Source organism: Phalangium opilio, unplaced genomic scaffold, assembly GCF_054372755.1.
Source record: "Phalangium opilio isolate 3A_F unplaced genomic scaffold, DU_Popi_V2 ptg000070l_1, whole genome shotgun sequence".
NCBI classification, from domain to species: Eukaryota; Metazoa; Arthropoda; class Arachnida; order Opiliones; family Phalangiidae; genus Phalangium; species Phalangium opilio.
In genome coordinates this window covers 10,766,406-10,784,064 of record NW_028324182.1, presented here as the reverse complement: position 1 = coordinate 10,784,064, position 17,659 = coordinate 10,766,406, and the positions used below count along the sequence as shown (strand labels likewise).

The 17,659-nt window shown below is 37.5% G+C and overlaps 2 protein-coding genes across 2 annotated transcripts in view; one reads left to right on the top strand and one right to left on the bottom strand.

Annotated features, from left to right (window-relative positions):
• Positions 1 to 17,659, top strand: part of Gyc32E (Guanylyl cyclase at 32E) — a 49,256-nt gene that overhangs the window by 3,579 nt on the left and 28,018 nt on the right. The gene's annotated exons all lie outside the window — the stretch shown is intronic.
• On the bottom strand, positions 564 to 16,782 carry LOC149661596 (uncharacterized). The gene is made up of 5 exons (XM_089843117.1): positions 16,190 to 16,782; positions 15,851 to 16,121; positions 3,333 to 3,529; positions 2,662 to 2,822; positions 564 to 2,521 (listed from the first exon to the last, which is right to left on the bottom strand). The coding sequence occupies exons 1-5, from the start codon at positions 16,388 to 16,390 to the stop codon at positions 2,281 to 2,283; spliced, it is 1,071 nt and encodes a 356-aa protein (XP_089699243.1). The 5' UTR covers positions 16,391 to 16,782; the 3' UTR covers positions 564 to 2,280.

The window sequence follows — 17,659 nt, the reverse complement described above, 5'->3', positions numbered from 1 at the left end:
ATGGTCCTTACATTACCTCCTTTTACCCTTCACTGTAGATCTCTTAACCCATATAGAGGAAACACAGACGCAAACACGTCTTTTCTTTTAGTCTAAGGTTACTTTGATTCCTTGGTTACCTTAGGAACGTGGCATGGCTCGATATTCTGGTGACCTTTAAGAATGGCTTGGAAATATAACATTGTCTCATACGATAAAACCATAATTTTATACAACACCCTCGTGAATATAAGCCTATATGACTGTCTTAAATGTGTGTGCAATTGTAATGAAGTTTTCATGGCCTTTTTTGACAATACATACGTAATTTTCATGCTAGGGGAATTCATACCATTTAGGCAAAGAGTCTATGCTACTTGGAGCATAAAAAAGTCTGAACTTTCGTCCATTTGCACAAATAGTTATGAATCCTCCTAGATTGAAAACTACTTATTCCAATATACTTAGGTGAATTAAGTCAATTATTTGTTTTAAGAAGGAATTTGACAACGTTTTTCTTGAACATTTTTTATTTTATTTATTTATTTATTTATTTGTTTATTTTATAGCTCAGAGAAATATTAACAAACAAACAAACACATTCTCTTATTCTATCCCTCAAAAACAACACATTTTTTTTTAATTTCGATATACTGTTTTGTTTTGTTTTCTTTCTCTCTCTCTCTTTGTTTATTTCGGCACTGGAAGAATTTTATCCCAATGTGGGTGTGTGGGTGTAACAAAGGAACTTCAGAGGTTAGCGAACCTACTTTCTTTTGCGCATGTGTAGTTTGGTTACTTTGCTTTTAGTACCGAGGTTTGCAACCAAGTGTTTTGCGTGGTCTTTTCTTGAAAGAAAGTGGCGATTCTAGAGGCTTTTAATTTTTATGCGAAAATAATGAATGTTCGGCATATCTGGAGATATTAAAGATGTAAGCAATTAACTTGGTTAGGCTTATGTGCGAAGCAGTCGGCCAATAGAATTTTATACTCCAACGTCATCCACTTCGCAGACAAGACTTACTAGTTAATTAACCTTTCTTGTAGATTCCAATATTCATTATTCATTATTTCAAATGCTCTTTCAAATGAGAAACAAATTTAAATTGTTAATATATTAGGGATTTTAATTAATGAAACGTTCAAAGGGATACGCTCGTTTGATTAAAAAAGAAAAACTTCTAGTTTGGTGTATCTCTTTAAATAAAATTGTGAAATATATATTTTTTGTTCAAAGTTTCAAACAGCTTGTTGCTTGTTACACCCAATCCCATATTTTTATTATTTTTTTTTTTTTTCGATATAATAATTTTCATCTCTAATTATTAAGGCGAGAAGACGTAACTTATTTTTCATTCGTTATTAATTTAGTACTTAATCCTCTCTTAAATAACATTAATTTATTTTATATACTTTTTTTATTATAAAATTACTGGCGTATTTATTTAATATTTTTTTTTCCATATATATATTGGCCCAAAATTACTAGTATTTCTAGAATTAGAACGTATATACGATTCCCTCTAGGCATGTCTATTAAATTTTAGTTTATAAGTAAAGAAAAGGAAAGAAAATATATAGACTGAGACGTTTTTGCGCGATTATTTTCGTATTGTTTGTTTTACACCGTGTTTACTTATCCCAATTATTTTTTTCTCTCTCTCCCTATGAGCTGTTTCAATTTAAGTACCTTTACACTTTCATCTTCAACGTTTTGATTGGCCCGTAAAAATGTTATCGTATCTTCTTGTCTTAACCAATCTTCTTCAGAGTTTTACTGCCTCTGTGACGTCGGGAACTCGAAAAAGAAAAGGATTTTCCTTGTGAAATGAATTTTTTTTTTATTATCAAGGGACTCGTGTAGACTTAAGACTACCTGGTGTAGTTATACTTAGTGGCTTAATTTTCATGGACTTTTTTCAGTGGTGAACGAAGAGCGCTAATTATAGCCGGAAAATTATTTTGATTAAGGTGTGCTTTATTTCTAAATGAGATTCGGAAATATATTAACCAGTTCAGAACTATGTTTAGTTGAGCGAGCTTTTAAGGGGTGTTCGGGTGTAAGCTTTTAACATTCCTTAGGAAAGATGCTAAATTCAGTTCTTTCACTTCATATTAAGTCTAGTAGTTCATATTATCATCATGTATAGCAAACAAATTTTATGCTGTTCTTTATATTGTGTAAAATTATGGATTTGAAACGCAATTTCTTTCGTGTATAAGGTAGAGAATTGAAATGCAAATTATTATTGATAGAGGCTTTAGGGAGGTAGGTTTTGATACAATTGGATTCCATGCCCACTAAAGAAGTCTTTCTTGTTCGCCGGATTTCCTTCTGACTGTGGATTCCGGCGACGCGCTTTCGTCGTCTTCCGACGTCACTTCACCATCTCCCGTGGCTTTCCCGCTGTTTTCTTTGGCCCCTTCCCCCTCTCCTTCGTCTTGATCATCATCATCCTCATCCTCATCTTCTTCTCCATCTCCTTCTTCTTCCTCGTCGCTCCAATGGTCCAAATTTTGTTTGTGCCTTTCCAAGGCCGTGCTGTAATTCAATAATCAGTTTATTCGAGATCGAATTTCTTTCCCAACCCGCCGAGGTGGTGCTAATTTATCTAGTGATGGAAAACCCTCGAACGAGTTTATTGATAAAAAAAGAAGGAAATGATCGAGGTATCGACTTACAGAGCCGGGAAAAGTGTTTCGCAAACGGAGCACCAGAAATGGCGCCTTCTTTGTTGATGTCGAGCCATTTGTCGTCCGTTAGAGAATGTTCGATCGCAAACGTTGCACGTCAATTCATCGTCTTGGAAATCGGTTTCCGAATCGTCGTCGACGATTCCTCCCTGTACAGTTTTTTATTATCATTTTACCAATAGATTGATTGAAGATATTTTTTATTACACTTTGGAGAGATTTATTGGATGTTGAAATTCCAAGGAAAAATATATTTCTAAAGTTATTTCGGGTATAAATCTTAAAAAAAACATGTGAATTTTATCCTTCAACAACGAAAAGACCTTAGGGGTAATTTTGTTAATGCGTTTCCAACGGACGCCTGTATAAATGTTTAACACGCCTAACATATATGCTCCAGAAGAAGCCCCTTAAATGATTGGGAAAGTTTTTTTTACTAGCTAACCATAAATTCACGTAAACCTTTGAAACAATTCTGAAGAATGGAACCTTAGTTTTAAAATATTATTTGGATGCACATACCCATTCCGTCGATTATTAATAACTTCTATTAGAATACAACCTTAGTATGCCTATTGTTGAGGGAAACGCTTGGATGATTTTTTTAAAACCTGAGGATGGTTTCTAATAAAAGTCCCGTATGTCAACTTCCAACTTACCGAATTTTCCAAATCTTGGCTATCCTCATCATCGTCTTCCGTACAGGAAGAGGAAGTGACGTCATCGTCTCCGTTTCTGGACGAAGCGGTATCGTCATTATCTTCATCATCCAAATGTCTCCCTATCTTGTGGTAACCCTTTTTCGTCGTTTGACCCGTTTCCTCCTCCTCCTCTTCATCTTCTTCCCCTTTGTTTCCTAATTTCCGAGAGAGAAATATCATTAAACATAAAGGATGTAAAAATGTTTTGAGGGCGAAAGCCCCCGCGCGCACCCAGTTTGGTCCTCAAGCAGCGAAATTTTAATGGGGAATTTAGTTTGTAGCCCGAGAAAACCTTTGGAATATCAAACTGGCCATTATATTGCCCGGGCTATAATTTTAATAAAGCCCTTAATTAGATTCGTGACCCGCGAGAGAGAGAGAGAGAGAGAGAGAGAGAGAGAGAGAGAGAGAGAGAGAGAGAGAGAGAGAGAGAGAGAGAAGATACTACGTAAGGTTCCCGGACTTCTACAGTTACCCTCTATGCTTTCGACGCTTGCCTCCTATTTCGCTTGAATATGAAAGGCCAAAAATATTATACCAAGAATTTAATTATAACGATGAAAACCCTAAAATGCGGTTTCGGTTTCGCGGAATTGACGCTGAAATATAGCCATGTGGAGTGTGTGTGTGTGTGGGTGCGTGTGTGTGTGTTGTTGTCTTCTGTTCAGTTGTTGTACCAGAAAAGTAGGCTCAACTGTAAAGCACAACATTATAAACGAAATTAAATAATGTCTGCTCTTAGTTTTAACTTCTGGGTTGTTTTGTTTTGTTCTGCTGGTTATCTTCAAGTTTTAATAGCAATTTAAGTAATTAAAAATGTTAAATTACTTAATTTTTACCTAAGTCGTTCGTATATATATTTTGCGTTAGTTTTTCAAATTTTATAGTCTCTTTTGATGTGGTCGCATTGTATTGAGAATGTTATTTATAAACAATTGATTTTTGGATATTTTTAGACTTAATGGATTTAACTGTGTTATATCTTCATTATTCCCATTAAATACCACTATGTTTCCATCCACGGTTGAGACTCTTGCCCTATGTAAATTAAATCTGACCTTTATTAGCTCCTACAAGTTTCGTAATAAGGTAGAATACATTTTGTTTTCGCGAATAACGAAAAGAACAAGCGACAAGGCTATTATTTTTCTAGAACAGAGGAATAAGGAAAAGAGGTAGAACTAAATAATTAATGAAGCGCGTGAATTATCGAGGGATGCTAGCCAGTAGCCCGAACAACTAGGCATAGGAATGTAGTAGCGAGCGCCAAAAGGAACCTAATTAATACAAGGAACTCGTGGTGTTAGGCGTTGGGAAAGGTCGTGAAGAGCGTGGAGGAATAGTTGAGAGCGGAGAAGTCAGTTATTGCCTAGAGAAATATGGCGGGGAAACTTGGTCCAAATGACCGTTATTAGGTGGACGTATTGACCGCCGAAATTCACGATTAATTGGACTAATCCGTCATAGTGGCCTTTGCGGTTTACGATAGGAAGTTCAGGAATAGTTTCCTCCGGCGATGGTGGGTGGCGAATGGTTCTATTGAGGCCAACTAGGGGTTTCCAGGCTACCAATAAACCTTATCGGGCAGCAGAACTACGCGGCTTGTTATAGTTTCGGTAGAAAGAAAGATAAGACCACCATTAATTCTGCAACGTCTGTACGTTAAAGGATTCCAACTCAGCCGATTGGAAAACCCTAGCGGCAAATGTTCGCTCCTTTCTCCAAGCCCAAAACTAGCTGTGGAATATGTTAAGCTGACCCCCCTACCCTTTCCACCCCCTTGCATTACTATTTGGTTTGGTTTATATCGAAAGATAGAGGAAAGAGAGTACAGGGAGTTTGGACTCGCGCTGACGTACTCAGGAAATATTTCCCGAAGCCAATTCACCATTTCCGAATTTTAAGTCAAATTGATATAAAATCGGGATATTATTGAATAATATTTGGTTCCAATTCAAATGGATCGAATAAATGGGGTTGAATTATTACATAAAGTTTCATCCCTATTTTGGAAAATGAATCAAATATAATTAAGAAGTTTAAGAAATTGACCGAAAAAAGTGTACAAAGACGTTAGCTCTTTCAAGTTCGACTTAACAAAAATTATGTTATCTCCCAGGGCATAATTTCTAAAAGAGCTAATCGTTTTCAGTCGTATTGAAACACCCTGTATCGGTGTACTGGTTATTTGTTCTATTGGGGAATCCTTTGGAATTTAGTTAAGGTTCTCCTACTTATTTTTTTTTTCTTTCCGCGCTGAGAGTCCCGGGGCCAAATAGAGCCCGGCCGATATGGCCAATATGTCGAAACATATACGTATACAGCGGATCTGTTGGGGTAGGGCAGGGCAGGGTCGGGCGGATGGGTGGGCAGCTGCCTCACTCCCTGGCTGGCGTTAATAATAATATACGATTCCGATAAACCGAAACAGCAGTGGCGCCCGACGCCCCTGATCGATTGAAATAAAACGGGGCCAAACGCAGCTCTATGTCCAGAAACTCGCTCGCCCTAAGAAGAAGAGGGAATTGACTCCGTGCATGGCGAGAGTCGCGAACTTACGACCCCTGAAGTGCTAAGAAAACATTGACATCTACCTTCTACAGTCAGTGTGAGTTACACCCAAAGGAGCCAATGAGCTATCCAAGAAGTTATGTTAAGTACTAGAGTACAGTCCCTGGACTTATGTGTGGAAACTCTTAAACCTTTTTTATTTTAAGGACTACTTTTAAGTGTATCGAGAAATTGACTCCCTTTTTTACTGTACAATCACTTAAAATGAATGGGTCTTAGAATAAGTTCAATTTTGTTGTGAATGGCACAGAGTTGCTTGGGTATCAGAGTGCTTCAGCTTTCATAAACAATATTTATCAAGGATTATCAGTACACGCTTAATGACAAATTATTAAAAAGTGGTGGACCTTATTATTTTAATTCCCTCAAAATAATTAGAAACTGGATGGGTGCTTGAATTGCTTGGGGGATGATACGACGTTCTAGCACAGAGCTGGCGGCACGGTCCCTGATTGGTCACTAGGGGCCAAGTAAAGTCGTAAAGATTAAACAGTAATATATTCTAATTACTTTTACACGGGGCTATAAAAATAATGACGAGTTCTTGCTTGGTTGACTGCCCAATAATTTTTCCCTTCGACGCTATACCTAGTCACGCTATACTAATTAATTTGCTCCAGGGATGGATTGAGATAGAGACAGAAGAAAAAAGAGAGCGAGAGAGATTGAGCCAACCTAAAGTGGCTTTTATCGATTTTTCCCTCCAATAATCTCTTACCTGGTTCCATCCTAATTACTTTTTTATAAACTTACAACTACATTTACTAAGGGGGTACATTCGTCGGAAACGGCCCTTAAAATAGCACGAACAAAAGTTTACCCAATTATTATTACGACTGGGGAACGATTACATTTTAAAGAGGTAGTGACACCCTTCGATATGGACCTTCAAACCAACGAAGGAAGTTTACGAAAAAAGGGGGATGGAACGAGATCTTTTGCTTAGTTACTTGAGGCATGATTTTTGTAACCACCCGAGGTATTGTTATCAAAATGAAGAAGTAGTAGAGCTATTTCGTATTTCAACAAGGAGTTCCCATTATCTCTTTTGGAACCGGAATTATAATTCTTCAAAGTGGAGGCGTGAATAAGGATTTGGAGGGGTAGATAATCCCCTTAACCGAAAGGGAGAAAAACCTCGGTAAAATTTCCTTCAATTTTTAAGGCTTTACTTTAGTTTAAACAAGGGGAGAGATACTAAGAAATCACGCTTTTTAATAATTGTTTTTTAAATATATTATTAAAATGAAAGCTGTATAAAACCCATTAATCTTGCTTCAAAATTCGTTAAAAATATAATTATACTCTTCCCAATATTGATATTTTAGTTTAAGAAGAATTAGAGTCTAGTGTCTGTATTATTCCATTAACTTGATTATATTTTGTTAATATTTATATAAAAGAAACGATTTAAAAATATTTTAAAGATCGTGGCTTCGCAAAAAATGCAGAGCATATTTTCTAGTGCGCAGACGTGGAAATGATTTGCCATAGTTAAAGCTCGCTCGCCGAGTATCACAGTTGACTTATCTCAAAAAGATCTGTTAAATTCTTGATCAAGTATAAATTTTTATGGAAAATCTTCCGTTTGATATGAAGAATATGGAAGAAAAGATGAATTTCGCGGAACTGTTTTAATAATAATTTGTCTATGCCAATAGGAGAAGATGGGGAACATTGCCTGAAGGAGTCTTTTCTATCGACTCAAAATGTAAGGGGTTTTGTTCCGTATAACGGAGCGGAACTAATCCCCTGACCATCTTTTCCAGTTTGTTGATACTCGAAGCGTGAATGCTTAAGACAAGAATTATTATTTTTGCTTTACTTAATATTATGCTAGGGGAAGATAATCGCCATAGGATTATCCTGCGTAATGCTATTTCTTATGGAGATAATAGGCCTAGCTGATTGCGCATGAACCACCGCAATGGATCATGGGAAAACGCGCTTATGCCTTCACTGTTTCTTCACCAAAAAACACCCCCCATATGTTCTTTTAAATTAAGCACAATGTGTTTGTTGGAAAATGTTATCATTTCGCAAATCGAGCGAGTGATTTTAAATCTTAAAATTCCCATGGAAGAAATCTTCCCCTTTTTAAAAGAACCCAGCTGATTAAGATTAAAAAGAAAATCTTATATATTTAAATAAAAATTCTTAACCCTTAAAGAAGCAACTTAAGCTTAGTGACTGTTGCTTAAACTGAAGCGAATCTTTCTTGATAAAGCGCCTTTTTCCTTTCGACACCATCGACTAAGAGGATTAATTCAACGCTTCTGATTAGAAGAAGAAAAAAAAATCCTGTAAAAACGGGTGGGATATTTTCTAACCCATTATGTTAAAGGGAAGGTCCTTAGTCATTTGTTCTCATTAAAGCCTCTTAGCCAACCTTGTAAATATTGACTATACGACCACGGAACTTTTTATTGCTCCCGTCCCAAGATACCGAGGGGTGGCTCACTCTTATACATTGATTATTTTCCATAGTTTAAGCCCGAGTCCTTTTTTAGAAGGTCGTACGTTGAAGCGCTTGTTTCACACCTTTTTAAACGTACTCTCTCTATCTCTGGTCTAGAAAAGATAACTTAGTGGAACGTCCCTCTATAAACCGCCAAGCCCATTTTCATTTAGGAATATAATATAGGGAAGGAACCGAGGGTTAAGAAAGACATTGGCCAGGAAAGATGGCCTATATGTTGACAATGGGCTTGGAAGGTAACGTGGGATAGTAAGACCCAAGCAGGCTATGAATGGATATGATAAAGTTCTCTCTCTTTCTCTCTCTCTTCTCTCTCTCTCTCTCTCTTCTCTCTCTCTCTCTCTCTCTCTATCCATGCCGAAACTGATCTGACGAATGAAGAGAAAAAGAGTCAAAGGAGAGTGAGATGTTGGAGAAGAAAACTGCATGCCTGAACTCTAAATGGTGATGGTGATGTGGATGATATTGAGAGGCGGGCGGCTGTGGATCGTTTAAATAAAGATGTCGTTTCAAATTTCACCCATTTTCTCTTCCACGCGTCTATCTTTGGCTGTCTTTTTATAAAGAAGAAAAAAACCAAGCTATATAGGACCTAGAATATATTCTGAAATTCATAAAAGCCAAGCCTTATTTTCACTTCTGCATAGGCGAAATGGAATCGAATTTATTTTTAATTCGCGCCCAGTTTTCACTTTATTTGAAAAGCTGCCAGGAATAGAGAGAAAATAAATTGGGTATACAATGTGGAAGAGATCACATCAACAACTTATGGCACCTGAAAATCACAATATTGAAATCGGTATACTAAAATTGGTAATTACTGTGTTATCTTTAATTGCTCATGAGAAACATATAGCTACGTTTTCATACAAAGTGTTGGTGTAATCTCTTCCACGGTGTATTACGTAACAGTATTGACACTGGCTTATTTGACTCGTTGTTAATTACTAGTTTAATTACATAGTGCAAGCCTTTCGCAATGAAAAATAATTTATTATATTGCTGTAAAAAAATTTTAAATTAATGAGAAATACAATTTTTCTATAGCTATTTGGCATGACATATTCGACAATGGATTTCTGAGTTTTTTCTCATTTCTTTCAAGGAAATTGATAAAAACGAAGGAGTAGGAGAAATAAATAAAAAAAATCTTGAAGAAAATTGATTATTGCCCCTAAGGGTTTATTTTTAGGAGTTTTATCAAAGAATTTCTTTCCTTATGGGAAGCTTAGCTACAGTTCTTAATCTCTTACTCTAGATAAAGATACCGAATTCAATAGAGAATTCGTGGGAGGGTAAAAATATATATAATCTGTGTAGAGAAAGAATTTCTTTGTTGCTTAAAAATGGCATTTTCTCATAAATATTTCTTTCTCTTGAACTTTACTTACTAAGTTTAGTTCCATATACAATATAACTAAAACAAAAGTAAATTATTAGAAGTTATAAATAAGGTATACACCCCGTACTGAAAATTTAACAAATATTCAAATTTGTTACAATACAACTTCGGTTTAATAAATATTTCTCTAACACCAAGACGTATTTTTCCAGTCTAAAAAACGTAAAAGCAGCTAGCTACCTAGTTCTTTTAGTTTTTTATTTTATTTCTTTTTTCAGGTACATAATACGTAGGTACCCTTGCTTTAGCGTAGATGAAACCTAGATTTCTTTTTTTCGGCCCCCCGTGAAAGCGTATTGAAATGCACTAGCGATGCGAAGAGAGTGAGATCCTGAGATGGCTGAAGTGAGTAAGGATCGAGACTTGACGTGCTGCTCTTACAGCATCCAGGATGAAAAGATTGATTAAAAAAGGGAGAGGGAGCTAGTCCTCTATGGGAGTCCTGTTACCCTTAGCAACACGCCGTGTAACTGCCATATACGAGACTTTTAAGCGAAATACGTATAGAATAAATAAAAATACGGAGGGACCAAACACTTGTTGTTGATGTTGTACTATATACAGAGTGTTTCTCATTAGTCTGCCATAAATTAAGGGGGATATTCTTTGAGTGCACAATTTAATTTTGAGTCGAAAATGTGCTATGGCATTTTGCCGTCCGGGCCACTGTTTTCGAGTTTCAATGTTTTAGGGATGACCCCTTAATTAAATTAGAAATCATTGTCTAAATCAGTTACATAATGAAATTTAAGGAGTTATTCGTTAAGTAGTACTTCGATCTTAACCCGAAAACAGTGGCCCGGAAAATTTCAAAATGGAGATAGAAGTTACATTTTCGACTCAAAATCATGCACCCAAAGAACATCCCCCTTAACTTAAGGCAGACTTATCAGAAACACCCTGTATACTATTACTATAATGCTACTATCATCCTAGTATAAAACTGGATTCAAAGGAAGAGTGAAAAGCTAAGTAATATAGAATTGGAAGCAGTGAATTAAACGAGCTGAAACGAAGCTGTAAAAAAGAGAAAATGATTTTTTTCTCTGCATTTGCGTTCCCAGTAAAGTTACACTCCTTTCCAGGATGACCCTTTCCTTTAACTAAACATATAATTTTAAAATACGTACATTTCACTTGTACTTTAAGTTCCCTTTAAGGGGAGAAAAGCAGGTAGCCAGCTAGCTATATAACACGGATAAAAGATCTAGTAGTCGGTTGACTGCGTTAATGTTAAAGTGTGTAGTATATAGTTTGGACGTGAATTCCAAAGTATACGAACTTTTACGATATATTATCCTAGGCTATACCTGTAAGCAGAAGTGGTATGATACTAGAAGTATTGAGCTAACCAAATTCTTCACTCGGCATTAGTGAAAAGACTTGATAAAACACAAACGGTTGGCCCTCTAGTGGCGGTTTCAGAATTTTTCCCTCCAAAACGTGAGACGCTCGCGGTGGTAGACGGCCGAACTAGATTCAAGGAGCCGGGTCCGTGTTCGGCGGCTTTAGGTTGAGGGGAAGGGGGTAGGAAATGTTTTTGGAACTCGACCAATTTTTCTCTCTCTAGTTTTAGCGCGTGGGAAGCGGCATAAAATCCTCAAATTTGTTCACTAGTGCCAGGATCTACTATCAATGCTAGAGCCCTTCACTTCTAGTCTCATACCACTTCTGCTGTAAGCTATAGCTTTCCTCTTATTCGTTCTCTCGAATTTCTCCTCATTTATTTTCATCGCCGAGTGGCTATTCGTGTTCGCTTAGAATCGTGCATGGCTCGGGTACCTTTTTTTTCTTCTTACCGTTTTACTCTTTTTGGAAACTCTCCGGTTCCCTTTTTTTACTATTTTTTCCTTTGATTTATACATATTTCCTTACTAAGAAAACGGAGGGAAATTTGTTTTTAGCTTCTCTTCAAAAACGTCAAAAAAGATGGGGGACACAAATGTCTTCATTTATTTTTATTTTTTATTATTTTTATTTTAAAGAGATAGTACCTTGTAAATTATAAACATCTTCAAATTTTTATTTCAAATTGCGTTTTAATATAATGATTGTTGAAACGTTACGTTCACCTTCAATTTATAGAAGATTCGAACAATTTATGTTCACAAACATCAATCTACGCTGCTTTAGGCTTCAGTTTGAAACGTTTAACATTGAATCTTGTACAATGTCGTATGCTCTTTCGAAAATAAGTAAGAATAAACCTTTATGGATGACCTTTTCCTTCATATTTTCCCCCCCCCTTATTCGAACGGCTATCCATTTTGAAAGACGCTTGTAAGAAGGAAATAAGATTGGCAAATAAAGAGGAAAAAGAGAAGAAATCCTCTAAGAAGATTTCGAAATTTGTGCCGAAGTGAATTTAATTAAGATTGAAAAAAAAAATAAAATTTCATTTCAGACGTGGGTGTAGGAAAATTCTTTCTTCTTATTTGAACTTTTTAATCTAATTACGTTTGGTACGTGTATCATTCGTGATTAAGGTTTTCCTTCCCATTCTAGCGGCGGAATATACAGTTTGCATTGTATCCTCTCTTTTTACACCGCTAACGAAGTATTTTCGCCAGCCCTCACAAATTCCTAATAACCCTTTTCTTTTCTCATTTTCCCCTGGGGGTTAAAAGGAAAAATTCCACGGGGTATTTTGCGGAACATTTTCCTCTCGACCTCAATCTTCGCGTCAAGCAAGTGGTAATGTTAAAATGGTGAAAGAATCATGGTCAACTTTGACCAGCAACATTACACTGGTTGCTGATGGTGTACTGAACTGAAGAGCAGCTCTGGATGTATTCTACATTTTCCGATTTCAATTGCACTTATTGTTACCGTTTTGGGTGAATTAGGCCTAATTTTTACGTTAAAATTACAAACATTCAGTTCGCACGAAATATTTAAAACTTATATTTAAACTTCTGTGGATAGAAATTTTAATGTAAGATGAATTTTGATCTCCAATGTAATTTTTAGAACCGATCATAGACCTTTATAATGTCTTTAATTATACGAAACAATTAACGAAACTGCTTAAGTCGTTACTGAGAAACGGCGTTTAGCGACATTATCGCGTTTGACGCGACGACTAAATCGATACACGTCAATTAGGTAGCTTTAGTCATAATGTTCTCAATATTGAGATTTTATATTGTTTTATGTAGTTTAAAGCTTTATTTTGAACATAAATTGACATTTTTTCATACATTGGTTAATTCGTAATAAATGTTTTCATTTGCAAAAGAAGCAAAATTATGAAAAAGCTCTCTAATTTAAAAACCAAAATTCTCATATTCATACGCTCTTAACTAATGAGGCAAAGACGCCTACCAGGGGAATGATAACTAATGTATTTTCAATACAGCGCCTGTAGAAATGTTTTTACCGCTGAACACCAAAGTTCAGGGAGAAGCTAACTTATAGGGGTTTTTGGTCAGAAAGTTTTACGAAATATTCAATATTTATTGAAGACTTTTTCACCTAAATTTAATTAAGTAATTTAAAAGTTATAAAATAATTAGGGGTAAATAGTCCCGTTCGCACTGGAGTGGGACCCAAATAAACTTCGAAATCCACCTTAGAAATAGTTATAAAAGCTTTCAAGGTTGTGTATATATTAAAATCTTTTACTTGATGAGAAATGGTACCCAATATATGCAATTAATGATTTTCGAAATTGTACCATCATCACTCTGTATGTGAGAACGTGTCACCTATTTTCATTGATTTTTACCGCTGACTTGACGCGGGTCATACGATGTTGACTTTCGTAAGAGTGCGTAGGGTAGAATGGAACCGGAATCCTCGGTCTTAACTAGATTTGCATCTTTAAACAGTCTTTACCCCGAAACGGTTTTCCCTCTGGACTCCTAGTTCACCCGCTGAGCCGTCCCCACCAACTTCGTCCTAAAACTCTTTACCCAAGCTCATACTCCACAACATTCCCGGGCTAAATGTCAGCCCAATTTTAGATGCCGCGCGACGCGTCTGTTTATCACGAGCTATTTGAAGGAAAGGGATGGATGGAAGGAGGGGCGGGAAATTTACCCCTTCCAAAGGCCTAAATGTACAATATCATCAAAAGTGAATTAACCAAAAGTTAACCCTACGACAAGTACCTACGATGCAATGTTTTGAGGTATAGACTTAGTTTACTACTCCCTTCTTAAAGAGATGTCTTACAATGTGTTATGTATCTTCCATCAAATATGGCATAGACAAACTACTTGCGTTGAAAATGACATTTGGAAACGGCATAAGCCCAATGTGTGTAGCAGACGACATGAAAGGACAAATATACCCTGATTGTATAAAGTGAGTCCCATCACGCTGTCTTTGGAATACCAAAACCGTAGGTACCGTCTTAATGCAAACCGAAAATGACGTGCCTTCATTTGAAGCAAAGGCCCAAAGTTAGCTATCCCAATGCCTTTGCGAAATGATTTACTAAGGCATGTCTTAATCGTTAATAAGTTTTGCTCGCGCTGCCTATTATCAATAATATGCTAATTTGGCCTATTCTATCGATTAATCTAGGCCCGGAGTCTAAATTGGGCCATGCCTTCCAACCCCCCAGTTTCCTCAGTTTCCGTTCTAGGCGTATAGTTTTGGAAGCTTTATTACGTGTCACGGTCATTTCCGCTTCGAAATTCCGTATGCAGTTGCGTTTGCTAATCACCTTTACAAATTGTATAATTCCGAACTCGGAGAGGGGGAAATTTAATAGAAATGATTAAAAATTATATAGGAAGATTAATTTTAAGGGATCGGCCATTAAGTATTAAAGTGCACTAATACGCGGCGTATACTAAATTAGATACTTCTAAGTATCGCCCTGCCCCCCTTGAAAACGTAATTTTCATTTGTAATTATATTTATTATTATTATTAATCATAAAACAATGCTGAAAGTGGTATTTTAATTTCGACTAACGTAATATTTTGATGGTTTTAAATACTTGAATTAGTTTGACTTGGTGATGACGTTGTAACTGTGCATTGTTGGCTCTATAGAACGTGTCGTGCACAGGACGACGTCACAAGAGTGTCTTTTTATTCAAGATGTCTCCGCCAAATTTTATTTAAACAGCTAATTTTAAAATATATATTCCTCAATCTGTTTTATATTCTATTTGCAAACAAATCTTTTGATCCGAAACTTGATTATGTACCACTTTAATCGCTTATAACATGTTATTAAAATTTAATTCGGTTTGGTTGTCAACGAAGCGATCTTTATATAAAATGTTATTATTTAGAGGGTGCATTAAAATATCATTTTATGATCCCTTGACTCGGGTTCTCTCCTTGGGTTTTGGGCGTATTATAGTATGTCTGATATTATCGGAAAACCATTAACTTTCGGGGAAAGCTTTTCTCCCTGGCCGACTTTATACCGGTGTCGCGCGACAAAATCGTAAAGTTTAAAATTCCAGTGTGTACCTAAGGATGATGTAGAAGAGTATATATATATATACAGGGTGTTTTTGAAAAGTCCATCAATAATGAAGGGACGTGTTTATTGGAACATTTTGAGTCGAAAATCTTCTATGACTATTTTCCGTCCGAGCCACTGTTTTCAAGTTGGAATTGGCGTAATTTACGTATGACCCCTTAAATTTAATTAGAAAATTGAAATAGAACTGTAATCTAATTAAGGGATCATCCCTAAAACATTCAAATCATAACTCAAAAACAGTGGCTCGGACGGCAAAATGTCATAGAACATTTTCGACTCAAAATGGCCCAATAAACACGCTCCTTCATTATTGATGAACTTTTCAGAAACACCCTGTATACATATAGGAGCGTCTACAAAATGGGCCCGAGGGAGGATCCACGGGAATTTAATCGGCCGTATGATACCTTGGAAAAATATCTCGTTATAAAATCCCCACCATCCCTCGTAAAAATGTTTGCGGCCAGTTTGCCTTTATTGTCTAAACGATAAGGAGTAGTAGGTCGAGCCTGGTAATAGGGCTGAAAGAAAGTGTTGTAGGGAGAGTGGGTGGGTAGTTTAATTGATACTCACCCGTTTTGTCACGGAATTTGGTTTTGCTACGGTCCGCTATTTGGTTCCGGCTTTGTAATCTAGAGGCCATCAAGGCGGGGGAGGCTTGGACCCCATTTCGTCCTTCTAGTATTGGCGCGTTGGCCATAGCTTCTCGAACTTTTGGGGGAACTTTGCTGAGAGGTACCACTTCCGCCGAAACTTTGGAACATTTTCCTTCATATTCTAAACGTCGGAAAAGTCTCAGGGACGCGTTGTTCAGGGCGAACCAACGTCCCCCCTTTTCGGTCACCTTTTAAGAATGAATATTTTGTAGGACCTTTTGCTATATAATTGTTGCCTGAATGTAGGATGATTTACCTGCATTTTGGGTAACCTGTAGAGAAGTAGGGAGGCGGCGATGGTGTCCTCTTGCTCCGTGGTCAGTCCCTGGAGATCGGCTTGCTCCCCATTCATGGGGTAGCTGTAATTGATCTCCGAGGGAGCCAAGAGACACGAGGTGGACCGGCCGAACATTTTAACGTACCGTTGTCCTCCTGATCCCGGCACCACGACGCTCATCCCCGTCGGAACGGCCAAAAACACGCCCGTCGTTCCAGCCGAGTCGAGCGATTACCTAACGCGCCAGGAGCTTCGACTGGCTTTGAAGGAAAAGCCGCTGCCGACCTCGCCGAATCGCGAGCAGACGACGGGTCAGATTTCCTCCGGAATCGCGTCCATCCCCTAGCAAAGTCCGCGGGACGAGCATCGCTCCTTCCCTAGCCTTAACGTACAGAGAGGACTCAAAGGAGAAAGCCCGCTAGAATTATTTATCCGCTTTTCTCGCCGAGTTTTGGCGCTCCGCTCGATCCGGATTCCTCCCCTCCCCTCCCCTCCTCTCCCGCTCCCAAAATTACTCCCCGGATCTTAACAGCGAAGCGTTTTCTGTAGTTCCCAACGTTTCTCCTTTTCCTACTTTTCGCCTCTTTTTCACTTTCAGCTTTTTCACCGTCGGAGCATTATTGTGGCTAACTCGGTAGCCAAACTAGAACCCCTCTCGCGTCTATAGTTTCATAGAAAAAGGGGAGACACGATTTTGCCGGTAACGAGAATGGGAATTCGGCGTTAGGCTCGGAGACTAGGGCCAATTCTTCCCAAGGGATCGATGAAGGTTCGCCTCGACGCTTGCCTATGGAACGCCGTTTCGGCCAAAATTATGTACTTGCCAGGTTGTTATATAGTACGAGGCAAGTTGTTATATAGTACGAGGCAAGTTGTTATATAGTACGAGGCAAGTTGTTATATAACACGAGGAAAGTTGTTATATAGTATACGGAAAAGGCAAGTTGTTGTATAGTACGAGGCAAGTTGTTGTATAGTACGAGGCAAGTTGTTGTATAGTACGAGGCAAGTTGTTGTATAGTACGAGGCAAGTTGTTGTATAGTACGAGGCAAGTTGTTGTATAGTACGAGGCAAGTTGTTGTATAGTACGAGGCAAGTTGTTGTATAGTACGAGGCAAGTTGTTGTATAGTACGAGGCAAGTTGTTGTATAGTACGAGGCAAGTTGTTCTATAGTACGAGGCAAGTTGTTGTATAGTACGAGGCAAGTTGTTCTATAGTACGAGGCAAGTTGTTGTATAGTACGAGGCAAGTTGTTGTATAGTACGAGGCAAGTTGTTGTATAGTACGAGGCAAGTTGTGGTATAGTACGAGGCAAGTTGTTGTATAGTACGAGGCAAGTTGTTGTATAGTACGAGGCAAGTTGTTGTATAGTACGAGGCAAGTTGTTGTATAGTACGAGGCAAGTTGTTGTATAGTACGAGGCAAGTTGTTCTATAGTACGAGGCAA